At 39.2% G+C, this 24,306-nt stretch overlaps 1 protein-coding gene and 1 pseudogene across 1 annotated transcript in view; one reads left to right on the forward strand and one right to left on the reverse strand.

Annotated features, from left to right (window-relative positions):
• Positions 1–24,306, forward strand: part of MRE11 (MRE11 homolog, double strand break repair nuclease) — a 73,048-nt gene that overhangs the window by 196 nt on the left and 48,546 nt on the right. Inside the window, exons 2-9 of the mRNA XM_054724608.1 lie at positions 602–717; positions 3,536–3,668; positions 8,114–8,274; positions 14,491–14,578; positions 15,372–15,513; positions 18,084–18,198; positions 22,880–23,065; positions 24,039–24,210. Of these exons, the coding sequence (XP_054580583.1) occupies positions 698–717; positions 3,536–3,668; positions 8,114–8,274; positions 14,491–14,578; positions 15,372–15,513; positions 18,084–18,198; positions 22,880–23,065; positions 24,039–24,210 (1,017 nt within the window). The 5' untranslated portion in view covers positions 602–697. The remainder of the gene's footprint in view (positions 1–601; positions 718–3,535; positions 3,669–8,113; positions 8,275–14,490; positions 14,579–15,371; positions 15,514–18,083; positions 18,199–22,879; positions 23,066–24,038; positions 24,211–24,306) is intronic.
• LOC103292940 (cytochrome b-c1 complex subunit 7-like) lies at positions 2,874–3,269 on the reverse strand (annotated as a pseudogene).

The following is a 24,306-nucleotide window of genomic DNA, read 5'->3' on the forward strand; positions in this document are numbered from 1 at the left end:
AACCCCCTGAGAAGAACGGGCCGAGTGGGCTGGGGAGGAGTCCTAGGGGGTTCGGCGTTCGGCTTCTGAGAGTCCGGTGGCGGCGGCAGGTGGAGGCGTGAATTCCCGGCCCTGGGAATCTGGACGTGGGACAGGTTGTTCAGCCCCAGCAGCCTCTCCTCTCCTGTGCCGCCCACTGGTTCCGCTGGCGGCTCAGGGTACGGCTCCGCAGACCACGTGCTTCTGTTTATGTGCACTAGCTTTATTGGTGGGGCTGTTCTCTTTCCAAAACTAGCCCCTTCCTCTGGCGTTTGAGCCGGAAGCACGGGGTCGCCTCCGTGTTGCAGAGTAGCCTGTCCAAGCTCCTTGAACATTCCTTTCGGAGTTGTTCGTGTGCCAAACCAGAACTACATTTTGCCCACGAATTGAACGGTTTCCCGTAGGAAAAGGGAGATGGTCGATGAGCTTAATCTTAAACTAGAATGGCACTAGAGATGTGCTGTTTTCTATTCTTAGCTCTTAAAAAAGAACAGTAGGTACTTAGATGAAAACGGACTCTTCCACGATTGCTAGTCTGCTCTTCTGAAATGCATGTTTTATAATAATTTAATTTTGTTTTTAGAATCTGGAATCGAGTGAGTTTTCTGACTGTTGAGCGCAGAACCGGGGATTACTTGGAGAGAAAGCTGGTCCTAGAGGAACTGGACCGGCCGTAGAAATGAGTCCTGCAGATGCCCTGTAAGCACCTGTCTTCTGGAATCTTTTTTGTTGCTCTGGGTTTTTAAAGCCCATCAACTAAGATCACCCCAAAAGAAAAAGTATTTAATAAATTAGCAGTAAGTAGCTTAACGGAGCAGAAGTGATAATCATCGAAAAGAATATTTGGACTGTTTACAAATTCATACTATATGTTTATTAACTGAAAGATTGGGTCTTGCAGTAGTTTGATTATGTTGCAATAATATGTAAGTTTATGTTTCTTAGGTTTGTCTTAAAATATATTCTTGAGCTTTAAATATTCTTGAGCTTTCATGGTAAAGTCTTACTAGTCAAGGCAAGTCTGTTGAAGCAAATTTTTAGAGAAGTAAATTGCTCTAGTATTGAATAAGTTGGAAATGACTTTGAGAAAAAATAAAATAAGTAAAAGGACAAGGAACAGGTATGTGGAAAAGCTTTAGATTTGGAGTCTTTCACCCTGGTTTTAATTTCTTGGTTAATACTATGACCTTAAGCAGGTTAGCAATTTTCTAAACTTTGCCTCAGTTTCTTCATTTGTATAACTGGAATAAAAATGTCTCAGATTAATTTTGATGTTTAAGTGAGAGAATCATATGAAAGTAATTCATAAGTTGCTGTGGAAGCATAGGGTAGTAATATGAGCTGAAAGTATGCAAACCTACCTGTGTGTACATAGCAATCAGAACTGTGTGCGTATCATTTTTAAACTTTCTGAAGAGAAATCTTTTCTGGAAGAATCTCTTGCATATAAAGATTTGAAGTTGTGTTTGTGTATAAAATATGTAATTTGAATTATATATACATATATATGTATATCCTATATAATAAAAGCCTAATATGCAAATCAACTGAACGTTGCAACCACCAGTCTCTATATCATGCACACTGACCACCAGGGGGCGGACGCTCAATGCAGGAACTGCCCCCTGCTGGTCAGTGTGCTCCCACAGGGGGAGCGCCGCTCAGCCAGAAGCTGGGCTCATAGCTGGCAAGTGCAGTGGCAGTGGTGGGAGCCTCTCCCGCCTCTGCAGCAGCACTAAGGAGCAGCAAGCCAAGCCTTAAGGAGCAAGGGGTCCTGGACTGTGAGAGGGCTGTCCTAAGCCAGCAGGCGGACATCCCCTGAGGAGTCCTGGACTTTGAGAGGGCACAGGCCAGGCTGATGGACAACTTCCTCCCCCGCCAGTGCATGCATTTTGTGTACCGGGCCTCTAGTATATATATATTATGGTTTAGTGAAAAATAGCCTAAATTTTAAAACAGGGTTTTAATCCTGTTTCACTTAGTTGTGCAATAATTAGTTAATTTCTCTGTGTTTAGTTTTATTTTTTATATTGTTTTATTTTATTTTTTTAAGGATTTGACAGTCATATCCTTGGCTTCATCTTTAAAAAAAAAAACTTTCATTTTTTTTTTTTTTTTAGAGATAGAGGGAAGGAGAGGGAGAGAGAGAGAAATATGAACATCAATAGGCTGCCTCCTGCACACCCCCCACTGGAGATCAAGGCCACAACCCAGGCATGTGCCCTGACCGGGAATCGAACCCTCACCTGGTTCAGAGCTTGACTCTGAGACACACCGACTGGGCCCTTCTTATTTTTCAGAGATAGCAATACATAAATACATGTGCAAGTCGACATCATAGATACAAAAGTATTTTAAAGAATGTTAAAAGGTACATTAAGTTTAAGAGAGTATTAATAACTATTACTTTGCTGCTTCACATGAAAGTAACTTTGAATACTACCAGATTTGAATAGAACTGTAAATCTGTTTGTTTCTTGGCCACATTTTTTAGTGGAACACTAACTTTTTATAGAGAGTAGAGTTAAACAAGCAACTTCAGGGACCTGAATGTAAGTTACTAATTTATTAGCATAAAATCTACTTAAAAAGTAAAAGGAGGGGCTTTTAAAATTAACCAGTTAATTCTGATTTTTCCTGGAGGAGTGCAAAATGGATAAATGGCAAGTTTAGATATGGTGTCAAATCCTGCTGGTTTTTTTGCTATGGAATAGAATAGGAAAACAATAAAGCTTTCAGGCCCAGGGTACAAATGAGTGTATAAAACTGAGTGTGACAGGTTATACATTTTTTAAAAATAATAGACATTTATTTAAAGTAATATCTTTGAAACCCAGATGGTGTTAAATTGTGCATTTCAGGTTTAACTAACATAATTAAAATACTGAGGACAGATGCATCCACAGATTGATTCCATGATTATTTCTTTGCCCATTCTTTTCTTTCTTTCCTTTCCTGAATAACCTCTTTCAGATATGGTTCAAGGTAGAATTTATCCTCTTCATATTTTTGTCCACTGCTCTTTAGGCAAGATCTGCCTCACTGAAGGTTCAGTGCTCTCTTAATGCGAAACACCTTGTCATTATACAGGTTCTCAGGAAACTGCCTATGGCTTCTTTTATATCTTCATCCACACGTATTGTATGGTCTTGCATTAACCCCAGTTTATTGAATCCTGCAGCATTGTAATACCATTTTCAAATGCCCTGTAGCTACCAGCTTGATGCTGCAACAGCAGGCCAGCTCCACATTTTGACCAAGGTTATACCTTTTTTAAGCAGTCACAGACCTTTTAAAAATTCGTGTACATTTGTTCTGTATTGAATTAGTGGTAGGCAAAACTATGTGACATGAAAGATCTTTTGAATACTTCATATTCAGACTTAGTTTAAGACCAGAAAAGTGGTTTACTTCAAAGTGATTTACTGCCGTAATCTGCTTTATAAATTTAGGTTTTAATTTACTTGAACTTTCTTTTAATGAATTATATTGAAACATTTCTTCTTTTTTAATACAGTGACGATGAAAATACATTTAAAATTTTAGTGGCAACTGACATTCATCTGGGATTTATGGAGAAAGATGCAATCAGAGGAAACGATACATTTGTCACACTTGATGAAATTTTAAGACTTGCCCAGGAAAATAAAGTAAGTTTGGTTAATGTTTTTCAGTGTTCCCTTATTCAACAGGCTCTTTTCCCTTCTTAAAATTTGAGGTTTGTTTTATATGCTTATGTGCTCACATTGCCTGTTTAAATATCAATATACTAAAAACCCAAAGCAGGTTTTGTGTGCTTTGTGCCCTTAATTCAAGTAGGAGTTACTTTTGAAAATAGTCTATAAAGATTTACAAATATTGATGGGGTATTTTCTGAATGCAGAAATGTCATAGTTTCTACTTTCAAAGAACATATAGCAGCCAAATTTGAGATAAGACAAATATCCAAAATGCTCAGATGCAAGGTCACATGTGATAAGAGTCATAAGAAAATTACAAAGAGCCTTTTCTGGGAAATTAGAGGAGGAAGAGATGGTATTTAGAAGGGGACAGCAAGATGAGTTCAATGAAGGAGGTAGCATTTAACTTGAGCTTTGATGGGTGAAGAGCATAGAGAAAGTGCATTTCACAGGAAGCAGGAGGAAGGGCACACCAGTAAGCCATATGATGTATGTCAGGAACAGCAGGTCTGGTCAGCTCACTGGTAGGCCATGTGTTTGTTAGAAAGCATCTTGAAAGACCAGAAACGTGATCTGAACTGCATTAAGGAGAGCTTCAAATGCCAGATTGAGGAGTTTGTACCCTATTCAGTAGAATGTCTTCTGGCAACAAGGTATAGCATGAATTGGAGACCAGTTTGAGGCCTCTTTAAAGTGATAACCTGGGATGGAAAAGAGGAAGTGAATGCAAGAGATATTCCAAAGATAGCATTTGCATACGTGGATTGGTTAGTTGTAGGAGGTGGGGAAGAGGGAAAAGAGGATGACAATGACTGAAGTGTGTTAAGATTGGGTGAATGGTGGTACCAATAATAGGAATAGGTTTTAAATAAGGAAGAGGTACTGCTTTATGTGGGAAGGTGATGAATTCTGATTTAGACCATTTGGGTTTAGAGATTCCAGTAGGATATTCAAGGAAGCATTCCGGCAGACAGTTGAAATATCAGCCTAGGGCCCAAGAGAGAATCCTGTTTCCTTTATTTTCCTACTCTTAGGTGTTAAAATATTTCTTTTCCTAAGCATAAGCTTTTTTCCCCCCTCTACTTTGCCCTTTCCTTCTCTTTTTTTCTCGTTTTCCTTCCTTGCATTCCTTAAGTTTAACTGCCCCCTCCCCTCACAGCCTCATGCTGGTACTTCCAGATGCATAGTATATTTACTTTTTGCCTTAATTCTTCCTTACTCTGAAGTCCTCTATTTAGTAGGGCCTATGCTATGTAACCAGCCTTATTTCTACAACCTAGTTCCTTGGAATTTTGTTTTTTTGTTTCTTTCTTTAACCTTCAATTTTGAAACAGTATCAGTCTTACAGAAATGTTGCTAGAATAGTACAAAGAATTCCTTACCCTCCACCCAGAATTTCCTACATTTTACATTTGCCTTACTCTCTTTCTGCGCGCGCGTACACACACACACACACACACACACACACACACACACACACACACACTTTTCTGAACCATTTAAAGTAAATTGCATATACTATAACAATATTGTACTTACCAAAACCAGGAAACTAATATTGACTCAATACCATTATGTAATTTTAAGATGTTACCACTTGTCTCATTAATGCCTGTTATACCAGTCTGGGGGCAGGTAGGCTGTATCTAAGTCCCGAGCCAGGATTGCATTTGGCATTTAGTTGTCATGTGTCTTTCGTCTCTTGTAGTTTGTTTTTCATGACTGACATTGTTGAAGAGTGCAGGCTAGTTATTTTGTAGAATAGTCCTCAGTTGGATATATCTGACATTTACTTCTTCATGATTATGTTCACTTTTGGCCCGAATACCACAGAAGCCAGTTCTGTCCTTCTTAGGATTCCCTGGATCACAAACCAGTTCCTAAAAATATATATATATATTTTTAAATATATTTTATTGATTTTTTACAGAGAGGAAGAGAGAGGGATAGAGAGTTAGAAACATTGATCAGCTGCCTCTTGCACACCCCCTACTGGGGATGTGCCCGCAACCAAGGTACATGCCCTTGACCAGAATCGAACCTGGGACCCTTGAGTCCGCAGGCCGACGCTCTATCCACTGAGCCAAACTGGTCTCGGCCAGTTCCTAAAAATATTTAAAATGTTTTTCCTGCCCTAGCTGGTTTGGCTCAGTGGATAGAGTGTTGGCCTGCAGACGGATTCGATTCCATTCAAGGGGACATGGCCAGATTGTGGGCTCGATCCCCAGTAGGGGGCGTGCAGGAGGTAGCCAATCAATGATTCTCTCATCATTGATGTTTCTTTCTTCCTCTCCCTCTCTGAAATCAATTAAAAAGTATACACACACACACACACACACACACACACATATACATATATATATTTAAAGTTTTTCCTTCTGATAAAATCCACAGAATAAAATTTACCATCTTAACCATTTTTAAGTGTATACTTAGTAGCATTAAGCACATTCACATTATTGTATAATCAATCTCCAAATTGCCTTTCAACTTGGAAAAGTGAAACTATACCATTTAAACAACTCCCCTTTTCCCTTCCCCCCTAAAATTGTTTTTTATTTGTTTTGTTGTTTTGTTTCTTCTATGCCTTTGATGATGATGATTTTCTTCCTTTACTCAAATCATGTACATTTTTAAAGACCTAGCTTAAATCCCACATTTGAGTTTTTACAGAGAGGAAGAGAGAGGGATAGAGAGTTAGAAACATCAATGAGAGAGAAACATCGATCAGCTGCCTCCTGCACACCCCCTACTGGGGATGTGCCCGCAACCAAGGTACATGCCCTTAACCGGAATCGAACCTGGGACCCTTGAGTCCGCAGGCTGACGCTCTATCCACTGAGCCAAACCGGTTTCGGCAAATCCCACATTTTTATTAAAGCTTCTCTGACTACTGTAGGGATGGAAAACTTTTCCCTTCCTGTCAAGGTTCTTTGGCTGGTCTGATAATTACATTGACAGATTAACAGGAGAAAAACAAATTTCATACATAAAAGTATGAGACTCCTTGGTAGTCAGGTAATTGAGGCTCACATACCATCCTGAGCAAAAAGAAGAAGGGATTAGGGTTATGGGGCTTCAGAGGGGTGTGGGGAGGAAGGCAGTCCACAGGAAGATGGGAAGAGCAAATGTTGGGTAATGCAGATAAGTTTTTCTGATATAAAGAGTTGTCTCTCTGCCGAAACCGGTTTGGCTCAGTGGATAGAGCGTTGGCCTGTGGACTCAAGGGTCCCAGGTTCGATTCCGGTCAAGGGCATGTACCTTGGTTGCGGGCACATCCCCAGTAGGGGGTGTGCAAGAGGCAGCTGATCGATGTTTCTCTCTCATCGATGTTTCTAACTCTCTATCCCTCTCTCTTCTTCCTCTCTGTAAAAAATCAATAAAATATATTTAAAAAAAAAAAAAAAAAAAAAAAAAAAAAGAGTTGTCTCTGGTAATAGTCTCTTCCTATACTCTTTCAGGCAGTTGAGGGAGCAGTAGAAATGTTTGTCTTTGAGTCAGCTAGGTCTTAATTGCCTTCAGCTCAAAATAATCCCCATGCCAAAATGGTATATTTGGCTCCCCCTCAACTGCTATAGCTCACAGTGATCTGTACTGTTGGCTTCTTTGGTATAATTAAGAACTTCATCAAATTTCTTCAGGCAGATTGGACACTTACTGAAAGCATCAGTGATTGGTGTGGTTTCTCCTCTCTGATTCCTCAGAATCTCATTTATTTTCATAGTATCACTGTGTAGGCAAATCCTTCCCAGACTTACTGTTCTCAGAGGAATTTCCTTTCCTCAGTTAGAATTCACTGTACTAATGGCATCTCTGCTCCTGGTTCGTTTACATATCTATTCTAGTGCATGTCAGTCTGACTTATCTCTAGATGCAGAACAGTTTGTCTCTTCCATTAGGTTTTGAACGTATTTAGGATAGGGATTGTATTTTATTTATCATTGTATCCTCAGGGCTTAGTACAGGGTATTTATTGCACATTGTCAGTATTTAATGAGGGCAGGGCCATTAACGATTTTGTAGATTATTGTTTCTTTAGCTGCCAGTGCCTGTAGGAACTCTAATTGTTGAATAAATTGAATGAATAAGTTGGGTTGAATTGGCTATCTCTTTCATAGGTTCTATTAAAGTGCTACATTTATCCTTGATTTGAATAATGGAAAAAAATGTGATCACTTAAGGTTACATCAGTAAGAGATTGGTGTTGTAATTTGAAGATAGCTTGGTTGAATGTGGCCAAGAAAACTAAATTAGAGTCAGATTCATCACCAGATTGGAAGGTGCTTTGAATGAGTAAAATATAAAAATTTAAATTTCCATATATAATGGCATCTTATATATATTTTTTTACCTTTCACCTATGGAAATATTTTGTCTATAAAACATACTAATTTTAACACTTTTCTGCTGACTAGGTGGACTTTATTTTGTTAGGTGGTGATCTTTTTCATGAAAATAAGCCCTCAAGAAAAACATTACATACCTGCCTCGAGAAATTAAGAAAATATTGCATGGGTGATCGTCCTGTACAGTTTGAAATTATCAGTGATCAGTCAGTCAACTTTGGTTTTAGTAAGTAAGTATATTTATGTCCTTACGTGAAGTTTCCTATGTAGAGTATTTTCTGTAAAAGACACATAAACACATTAACAATGAGCCATTTCACCTTTATTATAGCCTATTTTCATAGTAAATGTTGTTCTTTGAATTTTCTATACATCGTTATATTAATTTGTAATTCCCTAATTAGTTGTGGGACTGATATCTTCTTGAAATTTTATTGTACATTTTGGTATCCTTTTCTGTTCATATCCTTTGCCCATTTTCTAAATTGGGATTTTTGCCTAATGCTACTGACTTTGCAGAAGTTATTTATATATTCTGTATACTTAGTATTTTTTCCCCCAATCAGTGGATAACCTTTTGACTTTGTTTATGGTGCCTTTTGTTGATTGAGATATTTAATTTTGATGTAGTCAAATATATTATTGTGTTTTGTGTTGTTTTTAAGATTTGTGCTTTTGGGACTTATTTGTGATATCCACCAAGAACCCTATGTCATAAAGATACTCATGTTTTTTCTTAAACATTGTATTAAGATACCACATTGCATTTACTTGAAATGTTCTGTTAGTTTTCTTCAGCCTATACCAGTTTCTCGGTCTTTCCTTGTCTTTTATAATCCTGAAACTTTTTTTAAAAAATATATTTGTATTGATTTCAGAGAGGGAGAGAGGGAGGGAGAGAGGGGAGGAGGGGGAGAGGGAGAGGGAGAGACATCAGTGATGAGAGAGAATCATTGATCAGTTACCTCCTGCACTGGGGATCGAGCCCGCAACCTGGGCATGTGCCCTTGACTGGAATCGAACCCAGGACCTTTCAGTCTGCAGGCTGACACTCTGTCCACTGAGCCAAACCAGCTAGGGCTTGATCCTGACACTTTAAAGTGTACTGGTTATATATTTTATAGAATGCCCCTCAGTTTGGCTTTTTCTCATGATTACACTAAAATTATGTTTTTTTGGGAAGAATATTCCCCACAGAGGTGAAGTGCCATTCTCATAGCATATCAGGAGTACATGCTATGAACATAGCTTATCACTGGTGAGGTTAACCTTGATCATCTGGTAAAAGTGGTATATGCCAGGTTTCTCTGCTGTCAAGTTCCTTTTTTTCCCTTTCTATACACTTACTTGTTAGAATGGAGTTGCTAAATCCAGCTGCACTCAAAGAGAGGGAATTAAGTTTCACTTCCAGGAGAGAGGAGTGTCAAAGGATTTATGGCCATAGTTAAAACTACCACTGTGACTAGTAAATATTTTGGGAGGGATATTTTTAGGCTCTGCAACTATTCAGTTTCTCCTTAAAGCTTGTCCACTAATTTTAGCATTTATTAGTGGCTCTTGCTTATAGCAGTTATAACTGTGGTGTCCTAATGGTGATTTTTTATTTTCTATATTCTGTCTACATTTATTGATTGACATTCTTTATTAAGGAAGATTTGTCCCTTGTCTCTTATTTACTTATTTATTCAATTGTCTATATCATTAGGAACTAATTCAATTGTTTATTAGTATAAACTCATTTTTCACCCTATGGGTTATAATTTAAATTGTTGTAGTCTATTTTGTTGTTCAAATAAATTGTACCAGCTTTAGTCATTGGGTGTTCTTTCAGATTGCCCACTATGTCCTTTTGACATACTAAATTCCAGAAGTAGCTTCAATATAGGTAAGAATTTACTATTTGATGAAGGTGGCATCTCATATCTCCATGAAAAATAGGGATTATTCAATAAAAGTACTAGGAGAAGCTATTACACATTTTTTGAAAATCTAAATGTGAAATGGGCTTTTCTAACTATGACAGAAATCTAGGAGTCTTAAAAGAAAAGATTGGTACTTTTGTCTTTGTAAAAGTAAATTTCTGAATGACAAAAACTACCTGAAGCAAAGTCAAAAGTGAGTTCAACCAGGAAGAATATTTGCAACTAATTCCAAATTAAGGTCTAATTTCCCCAATAGATAAATAGTTCTTTCAAGTCAATAAAAAAACCCACTAGTTAATACAAAAAATAGGTAAAGAATATGGACATACTAGTAATTCACAAAAAAGGAAATAAAGTGGCATTTGAACATGTTAAAAGAATATGAAAGATATAAAATTAAGCTCATTCATAAGAAAGATACAAAATGAAGTATATACTGGAATATTTTTCTCCTATGAGATTAGCATAGATCAGTGATTCACAATCCTGGTGCGCATTTTAGCTACTTAGGAATCTTAAAAAATACTTATGCCCAGACTTCAGGCCAATTAATCTCACTGAGTGTGTCATGGGCATTGGTATTTCTTAAAAGATTTCCTAGGTAACTCGAGCATGCAGTTAGCATATAGAAGCAATGGCATAGATTTAACCTTTTGCACTCAGATGTCGAGTGTGACTTGACATGGTTAGCATCGGTAGCAGCTCTTTTTATACTCTTTGAATGTATCAATAATTTGAAATATAAAAAAATCCAAATAAATAAGTTTGTATGAAATAAACTCCAGTTTTTTAGTCTACTGCCGTGCTTTGTAAAATCTGGGGTATTTAAAAAATTAAATCCCAAGTAGAATAAAGGAATTGAGAAAAAAGCAAGCGAGTGCAAAGGGTTAAAAGCTTGATAGTAAAGTATGTTGGTGGAATAAGGGGAAACTGCCTGTTATGCACTACCATCTATAATAATCCGAATATATAAAAACCTATGGTTGTAACGACCAGTAATGACCAAGGCTTGACCAACTGGAAGTCAGTCCTGCAGTCAGCGCTGGATATGGCAAACCAGTGCTGACTGCTTCCTCTGCAGGTGTGGTGCCCCAGCACTGATTGCTGAGGGGGCTGCGAATCAGGGCCAGAGAGAGGCCTGAAGAGAGAAGCAAGGACTGATCCGTTGCCTCTGTGACAGCTTTTGATCAGCACTTGCTTCTCTCTTTCTCCCAGTCTGGCTCCATTTCTCTCCAGGCCTCCACTGGGGCTGCTGATCAGCCTCACCTTTCTAATCAGGCCCTGTTGATAGGCCCAGAGACACTGACTGGCATAAGCACCGACCTGGCAGTCAGAACCAAATGTGGGTGCTGGGAAGAACCAATGGCTGCCTAGGAGGTGGAGCTTTTGACATTGACTGGCATAATAACTGACCAATCAGAACCAAATGTGGGTGTTGTGGGGAACCAATGGCTGCCTAGGAGGCGGAGCTTCTGATGCTGACTGGCATAGAAACCGACCAATCAGAACCAAATCCAGGTGCTTTGGGGGAGCCAATGGCTGCCTAGCAGGTGGAGCTTTTGACACTGACTGGCATAGAAACCAATCAATCAGAACCAAATTGGCCAGCAGAGGAGGGCAGTTGGGGGTGATCAGGCGGGCAGGCAGAGGCAGTTAGGGGTGATCAGGCAGGCAGGTGAGTGGTTAGGAACCAGCAGTCCCAGATTGTGAGAGGGATGTCCGACTGTTGGTTTAGGCCTAATCCCACAAATCAGCAGTCAGACATCCCCCAAGGGGTCCCCAGTGGAGAGAGTGCAGGCTGGGCTGAGGGAACCCCCCCCCCTCTGTGCAAGAATTTCGTGCACTGGACCTCAAGTCTATAATAATCTATAATAATAAAAGCATAATATGCTAATTAGACTGGACAGCCCAACAACTGTGAGAGCCAAGCCCCTTGCATGAATTTTGTGCATGGAGCCTCAAGTCTATCTATACTAATAATAGAGAAATATGCAAATTGTCCAGGACACTGTCACAGTAACAACCGAACAGTAGGCTGTGTGGGGTGACAAGGCTGGCAGGGGGGTTAGTGAAGGACGACCAAACAACTGAACAGTAGGCTGCGTGGGGCAACCAGGCTGGCAGGGGCAGCAGTTGGGGGTATCCAGGCCAGCGGGGGGCAGTTGGGGGCAACCAGGTGGGTGGTGGGGGGCAGTTAGGGGTGATCAGGCCGGTTGGCAGAGGCGATTAGGGGTGATCAGGCTGACGGGGGGGCAGTTAGGAGTGATCAGGCAGGCAGGCAGGTGAGCAGTTAGGAGCCAGCAGTCCTGGATTGTGAGAGGGATGTCCGAGGGGTCCCAGATTGGAGAGGGTGCAGGCTAGGCTGAGGGGACCTCCCTGCCCCTGTGCACAAATTTCATGCACCAGGCCTCTATTATATATATATAAAAGGCTAATATGCAAAGTGTCCCTGCAGGAGTTCGACCGGGAGATCGAGAGTTTTATCGCTCGCTATGACGTGTGCTGACCACCAGGGGCGGCGCGGAACAAGGGAAGGCTGCAGCTGGCAGCCAGGGAAGGGAGGCCCCAGCTGGCAGCCAAAAGGCCCCGATTAGCTCTGGTCACCAGCCAGGCCTAGGGACCCTAACCGTGCATGAATTTTGTGCACTGGGCCTCTAGTTGTATTATGTACAAATTTGTACAACCTCTATGGAGGAATATTGGCAGTGGTTATCAAATTTATAAAGGCACACATATTCTTTGACCAGTAATTCCCTTTTAGATATTTTCCGGTCCTCTTACAAGCACAGCTTTGTACAGGATTACTCACTTGAACATCTACACTAGTAAAAGAGAAAGATGCAAATTGACCATACCTTTGCAACACCCACCAGCCAATCAGGAGTGAGTATGCAAATTAACCTAATAAAGATGGAGGGTTAACCCTTTGCACTCGCTTGCTTTTTTCTCGAGCTGCTACCGATGCTAACTGTGTCGAGTCACACTCGACATCCGAGTGCAAAAGGTTAATTTGCATATGCAGGCACCGAGAGGCTGGGGGTGGGGCGGGACGCTTGCGTTGTCGCCATGGCAATGACGCAGGCATTCTGCACTGCCCCAGCTGCTCAGGGCCTCTGGGCAACGTGGGAAGGCAGAAAAGCGTCTCTGAGCCGCAGTGAAGGCAGAAAGACAGCTCTGGCTAGAGTGAAGGCAGTGTCAGAAGCCAGGGGAAGGAAGGCCCATTCTTGCACGAATCTTCGTGCATCAGGCCTCTAGTTATTTATAAGAAAAAAAAACAACTGGAAATGGTCTAAATGTCCATTGGTAGTTAACTACTTAAACACATTATGATCAATACTGTGGAGTACTTCCAGCCAAAAAAGCACAAGGAAGCTCCTTATGGACAATGCAGAATGATTTTGAAAAGATATTAAATGATAAAGGTAGGGTGCAGTAATTGATATTGTGCTGTCATTTGTGTAAGAAGGAAGAAGATGTATTTATGTGCTTTACAGATATAAGGTAATTTTGCAAAGATAAATGACAAATTAATGTCATTTGTTCCTGAGAAGACAAGTTAGATGACTAGGGACAGGAGTAGATGGGAGACTTTAAGTTGCATAAGTAGTAAGTGATAGAGCTGGAATTTTTAGTTTAGGTCTTTGGATTTTAAAGTAGATTTGTTGCCCTCGCTGGTTTGGCTCAGTGGATAGAGCGTTGGAATGAAGGGTCCCATGTTCGATTCCGGACAGGGGCACATGCCTTGGTTGCAGGCTTGGTCCCTGGCCCTGGTCAGGATACTTGCAGGAGGCAACCAATTCGTGTATCTCTCACATTGATCACATTGATGTGTCTCTCCCCCTCCCTTCCATTCTCTCTAAAGAAAGAAAAATCAATGGAAAATATATCTCGGGTGAGGATTAAAAAAACAAACAAAAAAGTGGATGTGTTTATTGCCCTCCCCTTTCTACAAATAAAAACCTTGCACAATTGCTTTTAAGTTTTTGAAACTTATTAATGCCCCATTATTTAGAAATATCATTGTTTTATACAATTCATAAGCATTGTTATGGTAGGGTTTTCTTTTATTTATATATTTATATATATAATGTTTTTTATTGATTTCAGGGAGGAAGGGAGAGGAAGAGAAAGATAGAAACATCATGATGAGAAAGAATCATTTATCGGCTGCCTCCCGCACGCCTCACATGGGGTATCGAGCCCGCAACCCAGGCATGTGCCCTGACTGGGAATCGAACTGTGACCTCCTGGTTCATAGGTTGAAGTTCAACCACTGAACCATGCCAACTGTACGGGTTTTCTTTAATAAAGTGTAGTACTTTGACATATTTTCAAACTTGAATTGAAATAAATTGTTGCTTTTGATTTTATTTTTTTTAAACTTCAATCTTGTGGTCATTTGCCAACTTAAATCATCCAGTTTGCCTGTAACTGCATTATTTTTTAGAGGATACTGGGGGAAACAGCTTTTGTCTCTTACAGAACCTTTAATTACCTTACAACTTTTTATTTTTATTTTTTAAGGTTTCCGTGGGTGAACTACCAAGATGACAATCTCAACATTTCGATTCCAGTGTTTAGTATTCATGGCAATCATGATGATCCCACAGGGGTAATTATTGGGTTCTTACAGTTGAAATTTTAGAAATGGCCAATTTAGTTTGTCTGTAGAAAGCAATTTTTATTAAATAGAGTCAAAAAGTCAAATTGATTTTTTATCATTCATAAAAGCTTTTATACTGCTTTTTAGATAATTTTTAAAAACCTGGACTAACAATTGGTGTGTGAAGTATGCTTTTATTTCATTAGTGCTGAGATGAACAATAAGTAACCAGGACTAGCAAAAAGCAAACATCTATCATTTGTACAATGCTTTACAGTTCACCATGTGCTCTTGTATCTCTTATCTCCTAGAATCTCATCTGTAGGAAATGATTGTTTCATATATAGTTTTAAATGTAAATTGGGTCATCTTATTACCTGTTTATTGGGAAGTAATAATAGAAGTCCTAAACTCAAAATATCTTTTTCTTTTATCTGTTAATGGATATTATAAATCACTAGTTATCTAGTCTTTTCCCTCCTGCATCTTAAAAGAGGCCTGCTTAATATTACAAAGCACTTAATTCATGGCTAGCTTTTATTTTTCATTGGCCAAGCCATCATAAGTTTTGATGAAATAATGTTTACTTTGCATTTAGCATGTGATTCCAGTTGGGGGTCATTTCTAATAGAAAAGTAGCAAAAACTTTTAATATTGTAATTTTTTTTTTGAAAAGACACTAGTATATAGAATCTATGTTTTTGTAACTGGTATATAGAATATACTTTAATAGGTAATAATATGATATGCAGTTTACTTATTTTTAATATACAGTAATATTCTTTGAAAATGTTTTACGTAGGCAGACGCGCTCTGTGCCCTGGATATTTTAAGTTGTGCTGGATTTGTAAATCACTTTGGACGTTCAATGTCTGTGGAGAAGATAGACATTAGTCCAGTTTTGCTTCAAAAAGGAAGCACAAAAATTGCTCTGTATGGCTTAGGTAAGATGGTTTTATTATTTATACCAATAAATATTTAATTGTCTAAGGAACTGGGAAATCAAATTCTGGAGTTAACTTTGTTGCTGTTTGGGAAAAAAATGAGGCAAATCTCTATTCTCTATGAGTTACTATAAAAATGATAGGAGGTTTGGGTAGATTTTTTTAGTATTTAATAAGAACTAGTAGTCCTGATTCTTGTTTTCAATAGCAGTTTCGGTGAAGAAAATTTTTTCTTTAGTATCTACTTATTGTTCTTTTTTTTCTTTCTTGCAGACTTAGAGAATCCTGAGCATTACAATTAGAGAGTAATTAGATATTTTGGTCTTTGAACGGTTTATAGCTTCACTGTCCAATGCAGTAGCCAACTAGCCTGATGTGTAGATGCTGAGCCCTTGAAATGCGGCTCATCTGAACTGAGATATGCTAGCAGCGTCAAATACACGTCAGATTCCAAAGACTCAGAAAAAATGTAAAATACCTTACCTGTTTCTTTTTACTTGTTTTACTTAATGTGGCCACTGGAAATTTTTAAATTATAGATTTGGACTGCATTAGTGACTCATATTATATTTTTATTAGGCAGTGCTAGTCTAGAGCTGTCAGCTCTAATGCTCAGAAAATTTGCCTTTATCAACTTTATTGTCTTCAATTTATTTAGTGTCCAGTAGGTAAAAGTCTATTTGCTAGGCTTTATTCCATATGAATGAAAGACCAATGACATTTTTAGAGTGCAAAGTTTATTTATTGTGTTTTCCCTGGATTAAGTTTAGCTTGATACTTTGTTTTATGGATGCAATAGCTTTATTTTGTATAGAGTATTATGAAAATTATATTCCATGTTAAATCAACCTTGAAGTACCCTGAGAGAAATTGGGGGGAAATTTCACACTGTAGCCTCAACATAGGTTTTATTACTTTTTTGAGTGATTTTAGTATAAGAGAAGCCTTAAAAGATCTTTCTTACTTCAGTTGTCTTTGAATATGTTCATAAAATAATCAGTTATGATGGATGGGTTTATTTAAACACTTTTTCTAGGGTGCTTATAGTCTTTGTCCATTTCATAATTTCTCTTAACAAGTAGAAAAGCATCATGTTTATATTTTCAAGTTACGAAAAATGAAGTTGAGATATATGTCTGATTTTGTAAGTAATAGAGCAGAAGGTTTTCTTAAAAGAACTGGTATTTTAATCATTACAAGGTTAGGGTTCATAACTGCAGAAAATAGTTGATACTCTCACTTTCAGACCAAAGACATCCCATTATGCTTCAGTCATCCACTTTCTCTCAAACTCTCATCTCATCCTGTTATGTTTTCCTTAACTGGACTCTGTCTACCCTCCACCCCCTGCTCTCACCCCAATCCTTCTCTATACACTCTAGAACTCTTTTTAGAGTTAGCAAATTCTCTCATTTCATCAGGAAATTGCTGAGTCAAGTATTGAATGTTGCCTCTGCTCTCTGACTGGGCCTGAGGTTACTGTGTCCCACACAGTTTTCTCTCAGCCTTTTATGGGCTTCAGGGCAAGAGGGTGGGCCAGGACGATCCCTGTTCTCCTGGTTCCCTGCTGCCACCTTTTTCCTGCCTGCAACCTCCCTGCTCCTTTGGAGCTCATTGACAGCTGGCTAAACTGCCCTCTCCTTTCCCTCCAGGTTTTACCCTAGCTACAGATTTTGTGAGTGTTCTCAGTGCTTCAAGACTTAAATAGATCCACCTTCCAATGCCCTGGACTTTGTACGCCTTGACTTTTCCTCTCTAGTTATAGGCTCTGTGTTCCACCATCTATTCCGTTGGCCGCACTCTAGGAATCCTCTTTAGAGGCTAGGCCTCTTCTAGCTCTTATGCTTTTGCATTGTTGGCTTTTCTCCAAAGCCTTGCCTAATCTCTACATAAAGTAGCAACCTTGTCCCCTCACTGATATTCCCCATTTTAACATTCTGACTTTTTCTCCTTTTATAATTTTTAAAATTGTAATTTGTGTGTTTGCTTACTTGTTTGTGTTGGCCTCCTCTACTAGACCAAGCTAATCCTTTAGGGTGGAGGAAGAATTATTTAAATTTTAATCAATTATTAAACAGCACAGTATTTTTTTTTTATTGTTTAAAGTATTCAGCACAGTATTTTTACTTGAAAACAGTATATATGACTATTTACTTATAAATACATTTATTTTTTATCTCATCCCTCTTTCTGTGTATTTTATAATATATTTGTTAGATCAGAAGTGCTATGTGCTTATAATAAAGGGATAATGAAAACAGTATTTTAAATAGAAATGTTAATAACAACTTAACATAGAAACTCAGATTTTTATTCCACATTTTTCAGATTTTGAAGGTGTATATGCTTGACAGGAAAACAATCTTTGAATGCATTTAACTGCTCAGCAATTGTCATGCAAGAACCTGGAACACATGCATTTGCAAATAATGATTCAACATATCAAATATATCTCTAATTGGAAAATGAAATACTTAGAGAAGCACATAATTTAGAAGCAAAACATATTCTTTTTTTTTTTTTTAACCAAGTAAGAAACCAGTTTTAAAATAATGTCATGTCCATTTCAGGATCCATTCCAGATGAAAGGCTATATCGAATGTTCCTCAATAAAAAAGTAACGATGTTGAGACCCAAAGAAGATGAGAACTCTTGGTTTAATTTATTTGTGATTCATCAGAACAGGTAAAAGTATTCTCTGGAAATGTTGAGTCAAGTATTGAGGTTCTCCAAATCTCTGTTTCCAGACTTACCTATTTGAGTAAAATGCTCCCCATTTTTTGAAAGTTGTCAGTGCAGGGTCAGGCAAGACTTAGATAGGCTTTGGGTGATTGCATTTTAAAAGTTTTCAAAATACATTTATACCTATAAAAGAATATTTAGGGCATGTGCATAAGGTATAAGAATAATCATAAAAGGAATGTCTAAATATAGCAAAGAAGTATAAGTAGTGCCCTTCTCTGACCCCATTTCTTGCTGCATATCCCAGAGAGAAACACAATCGTCAGTTTTTATTTACTCAGACCATTGCTTTTCTTTATTGTTTAATCACATACATATCCATTGGTATAACTGGAACCTAGCTGTAAATTTTGCATCTGGCTTATTATGTTCAATACTATAGGCCAGTGCACAGATTCATGCACCAGTGGGGTCCCTTGGCATGGCCTGCAGAGATTGGGCCAAAACCGGCTCTCTGACATCCCCTGAGGGGTCCTGGATTGTGAAAGTGTGCAGGCCAGGCCGAGGGACCCCACCCGTGAACAATCGGGGCCGGAGAGGGACTGTGGGAGGCTCCAGGGTGTGTCTGGCCCCTCTTGCCCAGTCCCGATTGGGGCTGATCAGGGCTGGCCAGCCAGGGAGGGACTGTGGGAGGGCACCAGGGCATGTCCAGCCCATCTTGCCCAGTACCGATTGGTCGGACCCCAGCAGCAAGCTAACCTACTGGGTGGAGCGTCTGCCCCTGGTGGTCAGTGTGTGTCATAGTGACTGGTCAAATGGTCAGACACTTAGTATATTAGGCTTTTATATATATAGATTATGTCACTAAGGTGTATCCATTTTGCTGCTTAAAGGTGTAATTCATTTTTGCTGTTGTATACAGTTACGTTTTTTTCCTATTAGTGAATGTTTTATATTTCCAGATTTTTGCTTATTAAAACCTTCTTGTAAACATTCTTATGCACATCTCCCGGTGCATATATGCAGGTGTTTTTCTATATTATTACATATAGCTGCATCAGCTTTCTTTTGTTAGTAGTTTTAAGAAGTTTAATCTTACTGATAGGGTGCAGGAATGGCGACTTGAAGAAGCAAGATTTATTATGTGATCATTATAGTAAAAAAGTGTGAGATGGTAATGGTGATGTCAGTGAGAAAGCTGAGAAGTTATTAAGGAATAATCTCAAGGGATTGGGTTTGATTTTTAGACCCTAGATGTATGTTTTCTACATAAAAATATTCCTAGGTACATGATCTTGCTCTGATTTCATTTTCTGCTCTTCCCTGCATTCATTGTGCTCAGCCACATTGATCTCCTTGCTGTTTTGAACTCACTGAACACATTCCCACCTCTGTACCTTTGTCATCTGCTTGTCCCTCTGCCTAGGTCAGTGATGGCGAACCTATGACACGTGTGTCAGCACTGACACGCATAGCCATTTCTGATGACACGTGGCCGCTGAGGTGGCCGCATGCCGAGGATGAAACATTTGCTGCTCCTGAGGATGAAACATTTGCGAAATAATGTTTTTTCCTCAAAATGACACACTACCCGAGTTATGCTCAGTTTTTTGGCGAAGTTTGACACACCAAGCTCAAAAGGTTGCCCATCACTGGCCTAGGTCTTTCTTCCCTTGCCTGCTAATCCCTTTCATCAGGGTTCTGCTCATTTGTCACCTGTCAGAGAGGCCTTTCCTGACCACACTGTATTGTGGCATCTCCTTTCCATGTCACTTTTATTTATCTTTATCATGTCCATCACTACCTGGAAAATTTTATATATATATAGGATGTCCCCAAAAATGTATACACATACTTTGAATAATTATAAAGACAGTGTTTATTAAAGTACATTTTATTTTCAAAATTGAGCTGTCAGCTGTTGAAGTGTGTATACATTTTTTTGAGGATACATCTTGTATTGTTGTTTGTTTCCCTCACTAGGACAAGGACTTTGTTCACCTCTGTGTCTTCAGTATCTAAGTATTTGTTGATTGAATATTGTTTTGCATTAAATGAATGTTAGATCAAAGTATTTGAATACTTTTACCTAAATCCCCAACAATATAAATTAGTGTTAGGAAAAACTTTTCCTTCTTATTTTGACTCACGTTGGGTTTTTACGTATCTTTTAATAATAACTAACCTTGGAATAAAACCAGAGTTTGCAAGTCACTTATTCATATATTTTATTTAATATGGAAAACTCTTATCTCTTATGTAAGATTGACCTTTTTCTTTTAATATATAAATACTAGAGGCCCGGTACACGAAATTCGTGCACGGAGCGGGGGGGGTGTCCCTCAGCCCAGCCTGCACCCTCTCCAATCTGGGACCCCTTGAGGGATGTCCGACGGCCCGTTTAGGCCCGATCCCAATGGGATCGGGCCTAAACGGGCCGTCGGACATCCCTCTCACAATCCAGGACTGCTGGCTCCCAACTGCTCACCTGCCTGCCTTCCTGATTGCCCCTAACCACTTCTGTCTGCCAGCCTGATCACCCCATAACCACTCTGCTGCCAGCCTGATTGATGCCTATCTGCTCCCCTGCCAGCCTGTTTGCCCCCAACTTCCCTCCTCTGCCGGCCTGGTCACCCCTAACTGCCCTCCCCTGCAGGGTTGATCGCCTCCAGCTGCCCTCCCTTGCAGGCCTGGTCCCTCTCAACTGCCCTCCCTTGCAGGCTGGGTGCCTCCCAACTGCCCTCCCCTGCTGGCCATCTTGTGGTGGCCATCTTGTGTCCACATGGGGGCAGGATCTTTGACCACATGGGGGCAGCCATATTGTGTGTTGGAGTGATGGTCAATCTGCATATTACTCTTTTATTAGATAGGATAGAGGCCTGGTGCAGGGGTGGTTTGCCATCTGGTTTGCCCTGAAGGGTGTCCCGGATCAGGATGGGGATTCCCTTGGGGCGTGGGGTGGCCTGAGCAAGGGGCCTGTGGTGGTTTGCAGGCCAGCCACGCCCCCTGGCGACCCAAGTGGAGTCCCTGGTATCTGGAATTTACCTTCTACAATTGAAACTTTGTAGCCTGGAGCGGAGCCAAGCCTCCTGCTCACTCTGTTGCCGGCAGCCATTTCTGTTGGGGTTAATTCACCTTCTATAATTGAAACTTTGTAGCCTTAAGTGGAGGCCTGGGCAGGCCAAGGTGTGCAGAAAGCTTTGCTTCCTCCGTTGCCGGGGGCAACCCTGGCCTGCTCTCTCCAGCTCCGTGGCTGCCGCCATTTCTGTTTGGATTTGTTTACCTTCTATAATTGAAACTTTGTAGCTTGAGTGGAGGCTTAGGCCTGCAAGGGCAGGTGGAAAGCTTGGCTTCTTCCATTGCCTGGGAAACCTTGCTCTCTGTGGCGGTAGCCATCTTGGTTGGGTTTATTTGCCTATCTGCTCCTGATTGGCTGGTGGGTGTGGCTTGTGGGCATGGTTTGTGGGTGTAGCTGAGTTAGGGTCAATTTGCATATTACTCTTCTTAGGTAGGATATTTTTATTGATCAGAGAAGAAGGGAGAGAGAGTTAGAAACATAAATGATGAGGGAGAATCATTGATTGGCTGCCTCCTGCATATTCCCTAATGGGGATCAAGCCTGCAACCCAGGCATGTACCCTGACTGGAAATCAAACTGTCACCTTCTGGTTCATAAATCAACGCTCAACTACTAAGCCACAGTGGCTAGGCAGACTGACATTCTTACTCTCATTTTTATAATCAGTAATAAAACAGATGATGTTAAAAAAATGACTGGACATATTTAGAGATTTGTTTTTATTCTACAAAGTTTCAGCTTAACTCACTTTTATTTTCTGTGTTCTTTCTTTTTTTGCTGTATAATTCGACCAACTTATAGGTTTTTACTAGTGATAGAGCTCATGATTTTCTGACTTGCTTAAAGCAGGTTATTCCTCTTTAAACCTTTCGTAATCTGTATCTAAAAGTAGGATTGACTGCTTTCTCTTTTGGGTCTCCTACTTGTCTGTGTCCTGCAAATTTGTAAGCCCTTTGAGGAAAGAGATAATATCTTTGTATTCTCAATCCCTTGCACACAGAAGGGGATGTAACAATTCTTTAATAAAAGGAGAATAAAGATCTGTATAGATCAGTGGTTCCCAACGTGGGGCACAGGCCCCACAGGGGGGCAATTTGATTTTTAAGGGGGGCAATTCAAGAATGAGTCATTAACAGTGAATTTTTTGCATTTCTTATGGTTCTAGTGGCTTCATTATATAGTATGTAAATATATATTGTGACATATTTATCCGTTTCAGTTCTCTAATACATGTTTTGAAACTTTATTTGCTATTTTTTATATCACTTCATATGATTATTATTATTTTTAACAATTTCTTAGGGATTTCTTCCTCAATACTTCACCTGTCCTTTCGTTCTTTTATTTTTCTCTTTCATGGATGTCATGTTCTTTGGAAGCTTGTTTAGACCAAGTTAATGGCCTTTTCGGCTTCCTCTACATGAATAGTAGTTGACTTTTTGAATAATAAGAATTATACATCACAGAGGGGGCATCAGGATTTTAGAGATGCTTAGGTGGGGCATGGCCAAAACAAGGTTGGGAACCACTGGTACAGATACTTAATATGAAAATTTTTTATATCTCTGAACATTTATTTTATTTATTTTTAAAATCTTGGTATAGGAGTAAACATGGAAGTACTAACTTCATTCCAGAACAATTTTTGGATGACTTCATTGATCTTGTAATCTGGGGCCATGAACATGAGTGTAAGATAGCTCCAACCAAAAATGAACAACAACTCTTTTATGTATCCCAACCTGGAAGTTCAGTGGTGACTTCTCTTTCCCCAGGAGAAGCTGTGAAGAAGTGAGTAATTGTTATCTTTTTCCAAATCAACTTTAAAAAAATCTGCTAAAATATTCTAATTATCCCAGAGTTTCAAGGTGCTGATGGTATGGTTATTTGTATGATAGGTTTATTTATAAAGATGGATTAAAATATATATATATGTATATATATAAATATATACACACACACATACACACACACACACACACACACACACACACACACACTAGTATATCTTTATTGGTTTCAGAGAAGAGGGGAGAGGGAGAGAAAGTTAGAAACATCAATGATGAGAGATAATCATTGATAGGCTACCTCCTGCATGCCTTCTACTGGGGATTGAGCCCACAACCTGGGCATGTGCCCTGACCAGGAATTGAACCATGACCTCCTGGTTCATAAATTGACGTTCAACCACTGAGCCACACCGGCCGGACAGATATCTCATTTCTTTTGGGGGTGGGGGGAATTATATAATAATGTAGTTAATAATGATTAACTAATAGTGGTTTTATTCTTTAATCCTCTCAAGTTGTGGTTGTTAAGATGATAATAGGTTTAAAGAATATGATAATAGGGTGTAAGTTAGCTGTTTTTTTTTTCTTCATAGTCTGCTGCTAATTTATTTTATATATGCATGTGCACTTATACACACTCAGATAATACATATATATGTAATAGTGTATACTATATATACTACTATAATAGCCCTGATAACATTTTATTATACTTACTGTTATGCTTGTCTTCTACTAAACTGTATATTTGTTCAGGCAGAAAAATGAGGGAAGAGTAGATTTTATTCTGAGGAAGAAGAATATTTAACATTTTTTCCCTGTGATATAACGTCAGATTGCTAAAAATATTTTTAAGGGTATGAGTTTATAAAGAATTGTTTTTTAAAAACTTAGAAATGTGGTAGTTTTGGTGTGCACATTTTCCTGGGGAAATTTACAACCTGACTAGCCTTTCCTTTCCCTCCTCATTTCAGACATGTTGGCTTGCTTCGGATTAAAGGAAAGAAGATGAATATGCAGAAAATCCCTCTTTGCACAGTTCGGCAGTTTTTTATGGAGGATGTTGTTCTGGCTGATCATCCAGACATTTTTAATCCAGATAATCCTAAAGTAACCCAAGCCATACAAAGCTTCTGTTTGGAGAAGGTAATTCTTCTTGGTAAAGGTCAATGAGATCTACTTTAATTGAGAGATTATTTACATTGAATTAAATAATTCAGTAGAGGTTAAGTCATTATACAG

The sequence above is a fragment of the Eptesicus fuscus genome, chromosome 13 (genome assembly GCF_027574615.1).
Source record: "Eptesicus fuscus isolate TK198812 chromosome 13, DD_ASM_mEF_20220401, whole genome shotgun sequence".
NCBI lineage: Eukaryota > Metazoa > Chordata > Mammalia > Chiroptera > Vespertilionidae > Eptesicus > Eptesicus fuscus.